We start from the raw sequence: 16,268 nt of genomic DNA on the forward strand, positions 1-16,268 counted from the left end.
CAGGAACCCCTTCTCCCACAGGAACCTCTCCTTGTAACCTCTCCTCATGGACTGTACCGCACTGAGGTCGGCCAGGTCCCTTGGCCTCTGCAAGGAGTGATCTTTCTGCAACTCGGCCTGGAACTCAGTAGCTGGGACAGGAATGGGGACATGCTCTCTCTTGCTGGCTGGGTCTGAGGCTGCAGCCTCTCTGAGCTGTGTCCCTGGGCATTCCCTCCCCACCAGGTTAGGGTCCTACGCCTTGGGCAGAGTACCTTCCCTGTTGTCGGGGCGCAGTGCCCTTCGCTGACTCTGACTACGGGTCACGACCAGGGCACCCCGGGCGTTGCTTGGCCAGACCTCCAGGTCCCCCCCCATTAACACGTCCGTGGGCAAATGTGTGTGTACCCCCACGTCCTTGGGGCCCTCCTTGACCCCCCACTTCAGGTGTACCCTCACCACGGGCACCTTGAAAGGGGTCCCGCCCACACCCATCAGGGTCAAGTGGGTGTCGGACACCATCCAATCTGGGGCCACCACCTCAGGCCGGGCCAGCATCACATCTGCACCCATGTCCCAGTACTCAGTGACCTTCCTCCTATCTACCTCCAGGGGAACAAGGCAGTCTCTCCGGAGGGGCAGCCCCGCGCCCACCCTGTAAACCAAAAACGCAGAGCCTGGAGCCTCCAGCCCCCCAGAGGAGCTGACGTGGGGCCCTCCTCCCTCCGCAGGTGGTACGCGGCCAGTCTCCCTTTCCTGCGAACGCTGCCCCTTGTCCAGCTGGGTCTCTACCAAGTTAACCCGGTGTGGGGTTGGTCTGTTCAGTCTGTCCTTGAGCCTGGGGCACTAGGACCGTATGTGGCCCCTCTGGCCACATTGATAGCAGCTCATGTCCCGTTGGTTCCCTCAAACCGGTCGGGTGTCCCTGACGCTGGGCGTTCCCCTTGGGAAGGGGTTCTCCTTATTCCCTCTTTGAGAGGTCCCAGGATGACTCTCTCGCTGCATCGCGGCGGACCTGTTCCTTTGGGACTCCTCACTGCCACCCCCCATCCGGCTCTTCACAAACTTATCAGCCAGCCGCCCTGCATGTCGTGGGTTCTCTGGCTTTTGGTCCCTCAACCACAGCTTCAGGTTGGATAGGCACCGCTCATACAGTTGGTCCAGTCCCAGCAGTTTAACCACGTCCCCCTTCGTCTGGGCCCCATCTGCCCACTTGCTGGCGTATCCCTCCATGTGGACAGCTAGTTGCAGATATGAGACCTCAGGGGTTTTATACTGACTCTGGAACCTCTCCTGGTACATCTCAGGAGTCAACCCAAACTTGCGCAGCAGGGCCTGCTTGAATAGTTCGTAGTTCCCTTTCTCCTCCTCTCCCAGCTGGCGGTACAATGCCACGGCCTTGGGGTCGAGTAAAGGAGTAAGAACCCAGAGCCTGTCCGCAGGATCTACCTGGTGCAGCTCGCAGGCCATCTCAAAGGCATCCAGGAAGTCATCCATGTCCTCCCCCTCCTTACGCTGGGCCAGGATGCACTTTATCAAAGCTCCGCGCAGTCCTGGGCCCCTCCTCACTCACCGCAGCCAGGGGCCCGCTGCCCCTCAGCCTCGCCAGTTCCAGCTCATGTTCTCTCTGTCTCTCTTTTTCCTCCTGGTCATGTTCTCTGTCTCTCACGATCCTCCAGCTCTCTCAGTTTTAGCTCTCTCTCCCATTCCAGCCGATTCCGCTCCATGGATGCCGAGCGTCCCTGGGATGATCCCCTGCTGCCGGGTGAGCTTCGCTGAGAGGATCTCCTACTGGCCGGGGGGGTCACGGTGCCCTCGGCATTCGCTGGGCTTCTCCTCGCCCTTCCCCTAGGCATAGGAATGGGGGGTCTCGGGAAGCCCTCAGCCGCCGGCTCACCACTCCCAGCAGGGAGAGAGACTGGTGCCTGCGCTGCATCTGCCAGGCTGCTTCCCTCAGAGACAGGGATCAGTTCATTCAAGTGATCTCCCTCCTCCAGCTGGGCAATCAGACTGGTCTTTGGTGAGCTCTCCTCTGCGCGCCACCTGTGCTGGCACAGCTCCACCAAGTCGCAACTTAAGCCGCTATGGCATACATCTTTCTGCTGGCCGCTGCAAGGGCGGGGTGCTCACTGCTCCGCGGTTTTCAGGGACGACGACCCTAGTGCACCAGTCCTTCTGAAGGTCACCACTTACTGCGCAGGCGTGAGTGGCAGACTTCTGCGCCCTGAGACCACTCGCTGCAATCCCCGGGGGACCTGTTTACTGCAAGTCCTTCCACTGGGCACACACTCCGGGTTTAATCACCTGAAGCGTCCCTTTGTTTTTACTGCTCCCCGTCATTACTGCAGAACGCGGGTCCTACGGGGCTGCAGTATATCCCAGTGGTGTCATGCTATGTCGGAGCGTGGGGGGGGAGTGCCGGTCTGCCCCCTTTCCTGACTTCCTCAGTGACTTCGCGCCAGTAAAACAGAAGGTTATTGGACACAGGAATGAGGTTACAAGCAGAGCTTGCAGGCCAACCCAAGGACCCTCAGTTCGAGTCTTCTGGGGGTTCAGGGTTCTGTGATCCTCAGCTTGGATACTCTGATTCCAAACCACAGCCAAAAACCGAAACTGAACTGCACTTCTCCAGCCAGGCGCCTTCCTTTGTCCAGCCCTGGCAAAGGTGTGGACCCCTCCTCCCTGGCCTGGCTCGGATTACAGGCTGAAGCACCTGTTCCTCACCTAAAGACGTCCTGCGCTCATCACCATCCCTACACAGACAGTCCCTACTGCATCACACATAGTTAGAGAATCTTGTTGCTGTGAGGGGAGAAGAGGGGCTGCTGGAGTGGCTCCTGGCTCTGGAGTGTTTCTTGGCTGGTGGTGCCTGGGAGCTGAGCGACTGCAAGCCCTGACTTACATGCTCTCAGCCATTCTGGTAAGATGACTGTGTCCCTGGTTTCTGTCCAGCATGCTTTGCATTCCAAGCCTGATCCACAAGACAGTCTGTTATATTCATTTAGTGTCTGTTTGATTGTGAGAGTCTCTGGGCAGGGACTACACATCTGGTATTCGTTCAGGGGAGTTCTGATGCTATATAATGATGTGATAATGCTGGCAGTTTTAGAACTGAATAGAGCCTGTCACTGCTGACATTGTTAAACTCTGTGCCCTCCAGTGGGAATGGCCTGATGCTGCCACATAGTGAGGAAGAAATGAAATTGGCACCCTTGTTAGCTTCATGACAGCAACAGCTCTTGCTCTCTAGCTTCCATGTTCACTCAGTGACCTCCTTGTTTCCAGTGCTTCTCTGGTGACTTGTTTTCATAGCTGACAGCAGCAGGTTCAGCAAGTGAATTAATTTCTAGACCTATCTAGAGTTTTCAGGACTCTCACAATCCACGCTCCATGGAGGAACGTGACAGGACTTTGCTGTGTTTTACTGCAGACAGCACTAGCTGTTCCAGGGCATCTTAAAGGACCATCCCTGAGACAGCAGTTACAGCAGCACCTTATCTATTGTCAAACTGCCTGAAGATGCTAGTGGTAATATGTACATATTTCTGGGCCAAGCACCCCAGCTGCCCAGCTCACTTGTGTGCAGAAAAGACTGTATCAGGCATTTGGTGGTAGTCCAGTCTGCGCAGACGAATAGAAGTGTGATGACAAGTTACAGTGTGTGTCACAGAGAGCGTGCGTAGAATATAGCAGAGGGGCAAATGGTAATGTGTCAAGGAGAATGACTGTGCATGGGTAGCCTGGGAGTGTGGCGGCTCCGAGCCAGCTCTGACTGGGAGTCCTAGGCCAAGGAGAAGATGGATCACTCTGTTGTCATTCTTCCTGCTGAGTGTTTTCAGTGGCATCCTCGCTGGGAACCTCTTTCCCTGTGTGTTGTCTGACTTCCCTGATTTGGCTGAAGTGTTGTTCCTTCATGTTTAGCAGTCTCAGGAGGGGAGGGAAATGGGACTGTTAGTCTGAAGGTTGCTGCTGTTTTGTGGTTCAGAGGGTTATATGGAAGTGCGTCAGGTTAGTCTGTAAACACTAACAACAGCCAAGAACCGCAGCCTGTACTCTGTGGGGTATGTGGAGGGGTCTGGGGCCAGAGCGAGACCCTGCTTTTTCTGCCTCCTTGGTCTCTTACTCACTGCTTTTTGTTACTCACCTTTATAGATTTTGACAATGAGGGGACTGGAGACACTTGTTTGTGAGGACAGGTGAACACAGCTCAGTATATACACCTCTACCTCGATAGAACGCTGTCCTCGGGAGCCAAAAAATCTTACCATGTTGTAGGTGAAACCGCGTTATATCGAAGTTGCTTTGATCCACCAGCGTGCACAGCCCTGCCCGCCCTGGAGCACTGCTTTACCATGTTGTATCCGAATTTGTGTTATATCGGGTCACGTTATATCGAGGTAGAGGTGTATTGTAGCTTGGTTAGGTGACAAAACCCTTCTCAAGTTCTTGTGAGCTGTGTACACCTGGTAAAGGAACAGAATTCGCTACAGTGGGCCAACAAGGTAAAATTGGAGCAGTGGACTGACGATGGGCAAAGACACTGTAGACTGACAGCGGGATCATTTCCCAAGGGCTGTGGAGTCATTTACAGCTGGAATGGTCCAAGCTCTAGAGAACGTAACATAGGGAACATTTCTGCTCTGGCCATTGGAGAGCTCTTGGGGGAGGACCCTGATTTCTATGACAGTAAGTCTCTTGCTCATCTTGCCCCCTTGTATGTGGTCTAACTGGGGAGGAGTAGCATTCCCAGATGCAGTTAATCTCAGAGAAATGAAGAGGGATGGGGTATAGAGAAAAAAGGAATAAAGTCTCTGGTTTCTTCGTACATTTGTGACTTGTTTTTGGTTGGGAGGAGGGGAGATTGGTGCACTCTTCTTTCCATGGTAGGGCTTTCCCTGCCCTCTAGGTCTCTCTTTCTCTGGCCTGCACAGATACATTTAGTGCTCAGAATGAACAGGTATTTGGGGGCTAAGTCAGCAGTGGGGGGAAGGGCTTCTGTGCATTGGATCGTCATTGAAAGTCTCTACATTCCCCTCTTGGTACCAAGTTTCACTCCTGCCTGGGAGATCCCAGCAGTGAGGCTGTGGCAGGAGCACCCTGTCTCTCGGACAGGCCAAAAGGAACAGAGAGAGGCTCCTTTCACAATCACCCTCCTGCACTGGGAGAAGTGTGTGACACTCTGCAGGAGTGTACTGGTGAGGGAATTGATTTGCTGCCTAGTGGAACAGCATGAGGTTGCTGGCATCTCATTCTCGTGTTGGATGGGGAAGAATGGGCAGTTCAGCAAAGGTTCCCTGGCAGCTCTAAGTCTGCGCTCGAACTAGCACAGCGGGGCAGAGCTGTTTAGCTGATTTTGTGTCAGCTGTTGTCTGTGTCTCCTAGAGCGGAGATGCTGCAACTTTATGAACGATGCATCCTCATGGATATTGAGTTTTCCGATAACCAGAATGTGGATCAGCTGCTCTGGAAGAACGCCTTCTATCAGGTGATTGAGAAATTCCGGCAGCTCCTCAAGGATCCGCTAGGGGAGAACGGGCAGGAAATTCGGAACAAACTGCTCCAGCTCCTCAATGAGGTAAGAAGAGAACCACGGGTGTGAGGCTGGCTGGTCCCTTGCATGGAAGTGCTTTCTAGTTGTTAGAGCAGGGCAGTGGTGAGTCAGCACACCTACATTCTGGTCCAGTTCTGAATGACCTTGGCAGATCACTTCTCTTCTTCAGGGCTTGTCTAGGTGAGAAACTTGCACCAGTTTAACTAAGGGTATGTCTTGCTCCTTTCAGCGGTGTGTAGTGTACATATGCATATAGCTTCACTAGCACTGGTATAAGTAGCAGTGTAGCCGATGCGACATAACTTAGACACATACAGACATGCCTGAAGCGTCTGGGTATGTACTCGAGTACATGCTCTACAGCACTCTACCTGTCCAACTGTGCCTCCGTGCCATGTAATGTCTGGCTGCCTTCGCACTGCTAAGGCTTTTCCCTGCTGCAGGAAAAGTCTAGAGGTGAGCAAAGGCTCTGGCAGGGGGAGACAGCAGCTCTCCACTTTTGAACCTTGTTCATGCTGCACAGAACTGCTGGAGCCTTTCCCGGCCGCGGGGAAAGGCTCTGCCGGCTGCCCCTCGCGGAGCTCTTCCCGGCCGCAGGGAAAGGCTCTGCCGGCTGCCCCTCGCGGAGCTCTTCCCGGCCGCGGGGAAAGGCTGTGCCGGCTGCCCCTCGCGGAGCTCTTCCCGGCCGCGGGGAAAGGCTGTGCCGGCTGCCCCTCGCGGAGCTCTTCCCGGCCGCGGGAAGATGTGAACTTAGCCTGCTTTTCACTGTGGTATGGTGTGTAGTGTAGACATAGCCTAGAGGTGTGATTTTAAATTGATGTAGTTAAACTGGTGCAACAGCTGTGTGGACCTTCTTGTTTATTATGATTTAAACAGGCTTGATTTGTTTTAGCTTAAATCAGTTAGGAATTAGTTTCAAATAAAGCAAAATAAGCGTAGCTTAAACTGAACTAAATAAGGGCATTCACAGACTTTTCTGTTAGTTGAATTAAATTGGTTTAAATCCCACCTTTAATTAAACCACTGCACCTTTCTGGTGGAGACCAGGCCTTTGTTTCCCTATCTGTACAGTGAGATAATACCGATCCGCCTCCAAAGATGTCATTGTTAGTTGCGTTTAGATCCCTGGATGACAGATCCTAGAAGGAGGGCATTTTTTTTTAAAGAAACAAATCCCTAGGGAGCGGGCTTTCTTCTGCCTTCCGCCCAGCAGTGGCTGGCAGACCTTGGTTTGTGCTCATGATCACTGAGGGACATCCCGTTGGTCTGCTTCTTTGTTGCAGGGCACTATTTTCTTTGACAATTTGCTTCAGAAGCTGCAGGTGTCATACCAGTTCAAACTGGAGGATTATATGGATGGGATGGCCATTCGCAGCAAGCCCTTGCGGAAGATGGTAAGTAGGCTTTCCTTCCAAGACATGTCTCCCATGAGAGCTCTGAGCCCTCGCTGATGAAATATCTGTCATGGCATCATCAGGAGGTGGGAGCTCTTTATGCCAATGACAGCATGTTCTCAGCATTATTTGCTCAGTTGTTCTGATAACCCAGAGTTAAACAGCTCCAGTATTTATTGGACCCATTTCTTTGCAAAGGAGAAGAACTTTGCCCTGCCCAGCGCTCAGACCAGGGCTGGGAGAGGGAACAGGTGTTAGAAAGAGCCATGATCAGTGTCTCATTTATTGAACATCCTCTTTGTATCTATACTGAGGCCAGGTCAGTGATGGGAGAGAGAGAACAGCAGTCCCGCTTCTATGTGACCTAGTAGCATGTCGGCCCTGGGGAGTGGAGCACGAGTGGAGTCACCTAGCAAGTGGCGTTCTCAGACCAGCTCCATTTCCTAGTGGATAGGTGTCACAGCTATCCCCTGCTAGGCAGTCTCAGCAGAGAGCCCAAGGCCTGAACGAGCCATGGAGCCTGGACTCCCCTGACACCTCTAGAGCAGGAGAAGGGCACATTTTTGGGAGGGGAGCTTGTGCTGTTGCTGCACATGCGGACCATGTGCCATGAGAAAATAAGTCTTTCTTGCAGCACTTTTCACAAGAACTCCAGTTAAACAGCAACTCCAGTCTCCCTGGAGGCACGTGGAGTCCTTGTGTGCCGCACGCCTGCAGATGAGCAATGGCCACAGAGTTTCCATCGCATGTATTGAGTGTTTCTTTTCAAGGTGAAGTACGCGGTGATCAGTGCCCAGAGGTGTATGATTTGCCAAGGGGACATTTGCCGGTACAGGGAGCAAGTGAACGACACAGCAAACTATGGGAAAGCACGCAGGTAATGTACCCTCCCCCTCAGCCCTAAGCAGAACTATTACCGTACCTAGCTACAAGGGCATCACCTCATTTCATTCCCAGTTATGCCTGTGGCCAATGCAGAGCTTCCATGTTCCCATTTGATTACTGTCCAACAAGATTGAAGGATGCAGGGGATGTTGGACAGACTTATCTGCCACCTAAGAAGCACGCTTGTTTGGCTGATGGATTCTCCCCCCTGTCAGGGAGTGTTAAAGTGGAAGCTGTGCTGTGCTGATCTGTGAATTGATGGCTGTGAGACTGTTGGGTCTGACAGTGTGGCTGGCTTGTTTTCTGCTGAACTCCTGCTGACTGCTTCTCACCAGTGGAGGGTCTCACATCTGTGTGTTCTGGTTGCAGCATGACTTGGTGGCACCTCTTGGCTCTTGTCACTCTATTTTTGCCTGTGATAAATGCCATCTTCTGATCGGGGCTGTAGGCAAGGCAAAGCCCAGCATGTACGGCAGATAATGTGGCATTGACAATGAGGAGCAAAGAGACTCGAGCCCTGAAGCATAGCAGGGCTTGTCTGTAAGGGACAATGTGCAGAGCAGGGGAACTAGCTTAGCCACTGCAGCTTTCTGACTTTTTTGGAAACGGCCTGCCTGGTGTTCTTGTGGAATTCTTCTGTGTGGGGTGAGGGAGAGGAATAGGAGGCTCACCTCATCTGACCAGCCCTCTCCCTGGGACAGAGGCATGTGGAATAGACTGGTGTACACTGATGAGCAGATACATCCGCTAGAGAATGTAAAATAAAGGGCAAACTACCATACCAGTCCGGTCTTTTCCTCCGGGGTAGCTTTACAATCACAAAAGGATCCAAAATAATGCAAAACATGTGGTCCCAGCCGGCAGAGTCCTTTTCAGCTTCCACTGGGTCGCCTTAGCTGGTTCCCTCCAGGGATAGCTCAGTGGTTTGAGCATTGGCCTGCTAAACCCAGGGAGGTGAGTTCAGTCCTTGAGGGGGCCATTTAGGGATCTGGGGCAAAAATCTTTCTGGGGATTGGTCCTGGTTTGAGCAGGGAGTTGGACTAGATACCTCCCGAGGTCCCTTCCAACCCCGGTATTCTATAATTCCTCCCGGGTGCCCCAGGAGACACTTCCCTCATCATCTTCAGAGTGAGCAAGGAGCATTCCTTGTCCTGATCTGCAGCAGACAGTCACACAACACTTTATCTGCTGGTCCCTCTCCATCATGTGCCTATCTGGAGACTACAGCTCTCAAAGGGACTTAACAAAGCTGTAGCAGATGTGCTGGCTGCACATGCGCTCACAGGCCCTTGCCACTCCTTGGATGTGCCAGAGATGAAAGGGGCCCCAAATGAAGGGAAGGATTCTCTGTGGTGTTGTTAATGGTCTGGGTCTCTGCAGTGTCTTGCTAGTCACCTTCTGTGTCTCTCTCTCCCCACTCAGTTGGTATCTGAAGGCTCAGCACATAGCCCCCAAAAATGGCCGTCCATACAATCAGTTGGCCCTGCTGGCTATCTACACGGTAAGAGCCTCTCTGTGCATGTGGGACCAGACGCGCTGTTGCCTCTTGGGTGACAGAGGATGTCCTTCCCGAGGAGGTGGCTGTGTGTGGGGGACCGTCTGCACCATGCTTGTCACCCAGTGATGGGGCCATGCTAAGAATGATGAGGGCACCGTAGGTAAGAGGGACATGTAGTCAGATATGGGCAGCAGGAGTCCTAGTCCTTGGCCTGTCTGCAGCTCTTGGGCCTGGGGCAGTTACAGCTCAGTTGCACGCTGTGTTTTGAGAGTTTATCGTGTAAGTCTCAATTTGGTGCCTATAGTTCTAACTAAAGGAACCTTTCTAGCCATATGTACCACATTTCTATACCCTGCAATGTGTGAAGGTACCTGGCTGGCTACCCTTCATCCTGCCTGATCCCACCCCTGAGGACACAGTCTCTGTCCTAGTGAGCTCACATTCTAAACAGTCCTGTCCTGAACCAGCTGGCTGTGGGCTGGGGAAAGACACAGGGCAGCGTGTTCATTGGGGACGTTAGGATGCAGGTTTTTAGGTCTGCAGTTGGGGTAGGTTTTGCCAGTGACGTGGTTCTGCTGTCTGGCTTGTTAATCCTTCTGGGAAGGGAGGCTTTTGGAAAGGGTATATTTGGTGGCAGACAGTGAAAGAGCTTCAGTTCATCTGCAAATTTGACACCATCAGCTCAGGATTAAACAAAGACTGTGAATGGCTTGCCAACTACACAAGCAGTTTCTCCTCCCTTGGTGTTCACACCTCAACTGCTAGAAGAGGGCCTCATCCTCCCTGACTGAACTAACCTCGTTATCTCCAGCCTGATTCTTGCCTATATATATACCTGCCCCTGGAAATTTCCATTACATGCATGCGACGAAGTGGGTATTCACCCACGAAAGCTCATGCTCCAATACGTCTGTTAGTCTATAAGGTGCCACAGGACTCTTTGCTGCTTGTACGGATCCAGACTAACATGGCTACCCCTCTGATACTCTAAATCCCGAGTGGGTCTTGGCGTGTATAGAGCCTTTTAGGGCACCCTTTAGTAATGACCTGCACAAATAGCCCTGGTCCCTGCTGCAGCAAAAGAGATGCTGACTGGAAGGATAGTGCAGTAGTTATGGCATTAGCCTGGAGCTTGGAGTCTTGGGTTCAGCCTCCAGCAGCACCTCCGAGTTTCTGTGTGACCCTGGGCAATTCCTTTAGTCTCTCTGGGACTTGGTTTGTAAGATGGGTAGAAGAGCATTTCCCTACCTCACAGGGGTGTGGAGAGGATTGGGAGGTGCTTAAATACAATGGGAATAGGGGGAAGCAAATCCCAAAGACAAACTGACTTGCAGTGTGAGGGACAGTGTGAGGTTGGGACTTTGTCAGTACTCTGTATGGTCACCAACATTTCAGTGCCAGGTTCACTGGGCCTGTGGCCTTTGGTCTGATGTTTTAGCTCCACTCCCCAAGGTGCATGGAGGCTTGGATTTGGTGCTGGTGACTGCAGGTAAATATGTTCCCCTGGGGAGAGTCCAAGGTCCCATGGCTTTTGGGATGTGCTTTGGAAGCAGGATGTGGCTACTCTGTTTTTAGCTGTGAATGACAATCTGCACTTGTGGGTGTGCCAAAAGGTACAGGGTGACAAGTGGCCTGGGGTTGGGCTCATGCGGCATGCTCCAGAGTGATGTGGGATGTGTCTCTGGTTGGGTTTCTGCAGAGGAGGAAGCTGGATGCTGTCTACTATTACATGCGCAGCCTGGCCGCCAGCAACCCCATCCTCACAGCCAAAGAGAGCCTCATGAGCCTGTTTGAAGAGACAAAACGCAAGGTGAGTCTTGGCGCGGGGCTGCCTGATACTGCAGGTGCTGCTGCTCCCTCCTTGATCATTCCTCCTGCCATGTCCTGGAGCTGGGCTGGCTGACACTGCAGGTTCTTCCTGACAAGTGCTAGGGGTGTATTGTTCTAGCACTGGGACATGCTGTAGGTGCTCTCATGGATCGGTAACTGATTAAAAGACAGGAAACAAAGGGTAGGAATAAATGGTCAGTTTTCAGAATGGAGAGAGGTAAATAGTGGTGTCCCCCAGGGGTCTGTACTGGGCCCAGTCCTATTCAACATATTCCTAAATGATCTGGGAAAAGGGGTAAACAGAGAGGGGGCAAAATTTGCAGATGATACAAAATTACTAAAGATAGTTAAGACCCAGGCAGACTGCGTAGAGCTCCAAAAGGATCTCTCGGAACTGGGTGACTGGGCAACAAAATGGCAGATGAAATTTAATGTTGATAAATGCAAAGTGATGCACATTGGAAAACATAATCCCAACTATACATATAAAATGATGGGGTTTAATTTAGCTGTTACCACTCAAGAAAGAGATCTTGGAGTCATTGTGAATAATTCTCTGGAAACATCCACTCACATGTGCAGCGAGGTCAAAAATAGCTAACCGAATGCGGATAATTAAGAAAGGGGTAGATAATAGACAGAATTCTTGTTGCCTCTATGTAAACCCATGGTTCGCCCACATCTTGAATACTGTGTTGCAGATGTGGGGCCCCGTCTCAAAAAATATTATATTGGAAAAGGTTCCGAAAAGGCAACAAAAATGATTAGGGGTATGAAACGGCTTCTGTATAAGGAGAGATTAATAAGATGGGACTTTTCAGCTTGGAAAAGAGATGGCTAAGGGGAGAATATGATTGAGGTCTAATAATCATGACTGATGTAGAGAAAGTAGATTAAGGAAGTGGTATTTAATACTTCTTCATACAGACTAGTCGGTCACAAATGAATTAGAATAAGCAGCAGGTTTAAAACAAATTAAAAAGAGGTTTTCTTCACCACAACCACCGTCAACCTGTGGACTCTGCAGGGGTGTTTAAGGCCAAGACCATAACAGGGTTCAAAAAAGAACTAGATAAGTTCATGGGGGATAGGTTCCATCCATGTTATAGCCACGATGGGCAGGGATGTGTCCCTAGCTCTGATACCAGAAGCTGGGAATAAGCAACAGGGGATGGATCACTTGATGATTCCTTGTTCTGTTCATTCCCTATGGGGCACCTGGCCCTGGCCACTGTTGGCAGACGGATGGTGGCTAGATTGGACCTTTGGTCTGAGCCTGTGGGCCATTCTTATGTTCTTATGTGGTGGATGGGGGGGGGGTTTGGCAAATGGCTATTGGGTATGGATTTGGCTCTTGCATAGTTCTGAGAAAATCACTTTTGAGGGTGGAAAGGAGACTCAGCTGCCAAAGTGAAGCTTCTTTTCCTGTTTCTCTCCAAAAAGCAGTGAGTGGTTCAAGAGATCACTGATAAGCTCTGGAGCTTTTTCATCTCTGGGTCACTGTTACAAGGCATCTTGGCTAAGCAATGAATGAAAGTTGCTCCAGTTCCTAGTGAGATAGGGATCCACCTCATGACAGTCACCTCCATACTACTTGGGTTTATCAAATAAGTCACGAGTTCAGGTGGGCCATGGAGTCTGAGTACCCCTCCTCTCCCATCCTTAGAGGTGGATGCTCAAGATCAGAGGTGTGACAAGTTGACAGTGCACTGCTCATGCTGTGTACGTGTTTTGTGGCTGGATAAAGTCTTTCAAACTCCTGGGCACTCAATCTAGCGTCTTTCACCAGTGCTGAGGTTACTGAACATCAGCAGCCAAACAATAGAGCAGGCAGTGAACTGCTGTGCTTTGCAGGCTGGGGGAACTGCTGGCTTCTGACAGATTCTTTTCCCAGTAAATGAAATGACAACGTACTTTTCCTGAGCCATGATCCCAGAGGTTTCTGAATCTCTGTGTCTTGTCTGCACAGGCTGAGCAGATGGAACAGAAGCAGCATCAGGTACTGGAACTGAGCCCCAGCCGACGAGGGAAGGGCAAGAAATCCACGTTCCGACAAGTTGGAGACGACGCCACTCGGCTGGAGATCTGGATTCATCCTTCCCACCCCCGCTGCTCCCATGGCCATGAATCCGACAGGGAGTCTGAGCAGGACAACGGTCTTGGGAACCTCAGCCCCAGTGACGTGAGTACTGTGGAATACTGCTGTTGTCTTTGATGTCATACGTTTGGAATGTAATTGAATGACACTGCATCTCTTTTTTGCTTTCTTGTTGCTAAATATTCCAGTGTTTTGGCTTCTCCTATGCTAGCAGTGCCCGGGTCAGGCTAAGGAACTGGTGACCTTGTGCTTCTTGTGTTTAAGGCATGTTGTTATCACCTGTTCTTTGGTAACATGTGGTCATGCTGCTGTTTGTGGAATTGTAAAGAGACAGATGGAAGAGGCAGCGAAAAGATTCCACTGAGGGGCTTTAATTGAGGTGACACAAAGCGATGGGAAATGGGGAGGTCGGCAGTTAGGAGCTGTGGATTGCTGGTGATCCTCCAGCCTTTGGGACTTTTCCTGAAATGGGACATTTTCCCTAGAGCTGCCTGGTCGGAGTCGTGCTCAGGGAGGTTGAAAGCCAGAGATTTAACTTCTATTGTAGGTTTATTTATGTTGTTTATTGTGCTGGAAGCCAGATACTTTCCTTTCCTCTGGCAAGGGAAAGACAAAACCAAAGGCATCTCTCACAGGTCCCGTCTCTGTTCCTAGGAAGGGTGAGTCTGAATGAACTCTATTAGATATGGCCCATGAATTTGTAACCTGAACAAGTCAGTTGTTAGGAGGACACCTGCTTGGAGCTTTGTCGTTCTTTAGGAATGCAAACATTTTCTTGGTATATCTTGCATGCAGGAGACCTTGCATAAGAGCTCTGAGCAGCCTTTCCGGAGACAGCTGCAAGGAGATACCTGACTAGGGGCAAGAGACATGCTCTTCACACAGGGCAGGGCCAAGAGCTCCACAAAGATTGTTTCATTGTTAGAACTGGTTTGTTGTCTTCAGCCGCACTAAGCATACTGTAGCCTCGTTCTGCATATGACGTTGCTATGCCCGTTCTGAAATGCAGCTTGCTGGCAATGTCAGCACAGACTGGGGGCCTGTTTTTCATCTCAGACTTGGATTGATGCATGTGCTTGAAACACAAGGTCTGGGAATGGCTTTTCCCACTGGCCTGTGTTCTCTGTTGCTGCCAGAAATACAGAAGTGAAAGTGAGAAGAGCTAAGAAGGCAAGAACATCTTACACCAGGATCAGTGCATGAAGTTCTTCTATTTTTGCTCCTTCATTCTTCCTCTGTTGTCATCCTCATTCGTGTTGTCCCTATGCTCCTGCCCTTCCTGCTAGCATAGTGACTACAGGGGGGTTGAGGAGTGCTCTAATTTGCCACTATGTGGTGCTGTTTCTCCTCCTAATGAGATTGTGCCAAGCATGGAGGAGAGTCAGTGCTGACCTAAGAGAACATCAGCCCTTGATCACATGAAGCAGGAGCACAAGTTCACTGGAGGGGTGGGGAGACAACTGCTGTCCTAGGGAAACATGTGCCAGGATTTTGGATGCTCTTTTATAGACTAAACTGTTTCGTTGCCTTCTTGGTTGCCTTCTCAACCAGCTTTAGCCCTAGCCCTAGGCAAGGTTGGCGCTGAGAAGTGCTCTCTCCTCTATGCTGGCTCTGGTGTGCTGGGCCCATGCGTACGTGAGTCACCTACGTCACCACATGCTCCCAATCTGTGGGACAGCGGTATTTAATTTCTGGCCAAGAGCAGGCGAGGGACAGGGGCAAGTCCCCTCACTCCAGGTTTGAGTGTAATACCGTAAAATAGCTGTTAAATTATTTATGGCTCAGGGAATTGGGGAAGAGATTTCGATTCCTGAGCCTTTCTCATCTAGGTGCTACTTCAAATCCAGTCACGGCAGTGGTGACTGAAAATGGTTACTATGAGTCTGTTCTCTGCATCCCCACCGTTGGACCCTGGTTGGTGTGCTCAGCAGAGGGGCCACATACTGAGTGTTTGTTCTCTGGACAGGAAATGCATGCTAGCCCTGATGTGTGTTCTGTATATTATTGAGCAGGGGACTCGGCTCAGCTTCCCACTCCCTCCGTGTGCGCCTTGGGCCAGTCACTTCCCTCTCTGTGCCTTCCTTTCCCATTCTGTAGGGTGGGGATAATGACACCAGCCTCGGGGGGCTGGCCATTGGGTTAGTGTAAAGCCCTTTGACTGAGACCATGAGATGAAAAAAGCTGGAGAAGGACAAATTACTAGGCTGATTATCATTATCACCAAGAAGACTGAAGTGCAGTCCTGTAATTTGCCTGTAGCGCTGTAAAAACGGCTAGTTAGAGGTTTGGTGCGGTTTCTTCTGCCACTGTTTACCACATCACATCTTCCAGGGGGCAGCAGACCTCAGCAAATGCAACCTTCTTCCTCGAGGTATCCTGGCTCTGGCCCCTTTCTCTGTTGGCCTGGAGCCTGCATACTGAGGGCATCCTGTTGCCTTGGGCTATATAACAGTGGCCTAACGCTGTTCCTGGGTTATTATGCTGTCATTTAGTTTGAAGGTCTTTTCTTGTGCATGCAGTCTTTTGGGGCTTAGCTTTCTTTGTCTTTCTCTCCAGCTGCACTGAAGTCTCTTGGGGCTGGTCTACACTATGGGGGAAAATCGATCTCAGATACACAACTTCAGCTACGTGAATAACGTAGCTGAAGTCGAAGTATCTGAGATCGAATTACTCACCGTCCTCACGGCGCGGGATCGATGTCCGCGGCTCCCCATGTCGAATCCGCAACTCAGTTCGGGTTGGTGGAGTTCCGGAATCGATATAAGCGCGTTCGGGGATCGATATATCGCGTCTAGATGAGATGCGATATATCGATCCCCTAGCAATCGATTGCTACCCGCCGATACGGCGGGTAGTGAAGACGTAGCCTTGGAAATGTGTAGCACTGACACTCTAGCCTGTGCTGGACTGGTGCACTGGCCTCCTGCTGGTTGGATTGCCATGTGCATGTTCCTATTCAGGGAAGCAAGAAAGTGGCTGAGCCAATGAGCAGCTCCATTGATTTTTAGTTGTTTTACAGCTGAGTAGTGCAAA

The 16,268-nt window shown here is 51.1% G+C and overlaps 1 protein-coding gene across 3 annotated transcripts in view; it reads left to right on the forward strand.

Moving 5' to 3' along the window:
* SMG6 (SMG6 nonsense mediated mRNA decay factor) overlaps positions 1-16,268 on the forward strand; it is a 158,036-nt gene that overhangs the window by 8,818 nt on the left and 132,950 nt on the right. For all 3 annotated transcript variants that reach the window (XM_075073960.1, XM_075073961.1, XM_032788313.2), the window contains 6 exons: positions 5,362-5,554; positions 6,814-6,924; positions 7,695-7,801; positions 9,232-9,310; positions 11,007-11,117; positions 13,107-13,319. In XM_075073960.1, the coding sequence (XP_074930061.1) occupies positions 5,362-5,554; positions 6,814-6,924; positions 7,695-7,801; positions 9,232-9,310; positions 11,007-11,117; positions 13,107-13,319 (814 nt within the window). The remainder of the gene's footprint in view (positions 1-5,361; positions 5,555-6,813; positions 6,925-7,694; positions 7,802-9,231; positions 9,311-11,006; positions 11,118-13,106; positions 13,320-16,268) is intronic.

Source organism: Chelonoidis abingdonii, chromosome 20 (genome assembly GCF_003597395.2).
Source record: "Chelonoidis abingdonii isolate Lonesome George chromosome 20, CheloAbing_2.0, whole genome shotgun sequence".
Lineage (NCBI taxonomy): Eukaryota > Metazoa > Chordata > Testudines > Testudinidae > Chelonoidis > Chelonoidis abingdonii.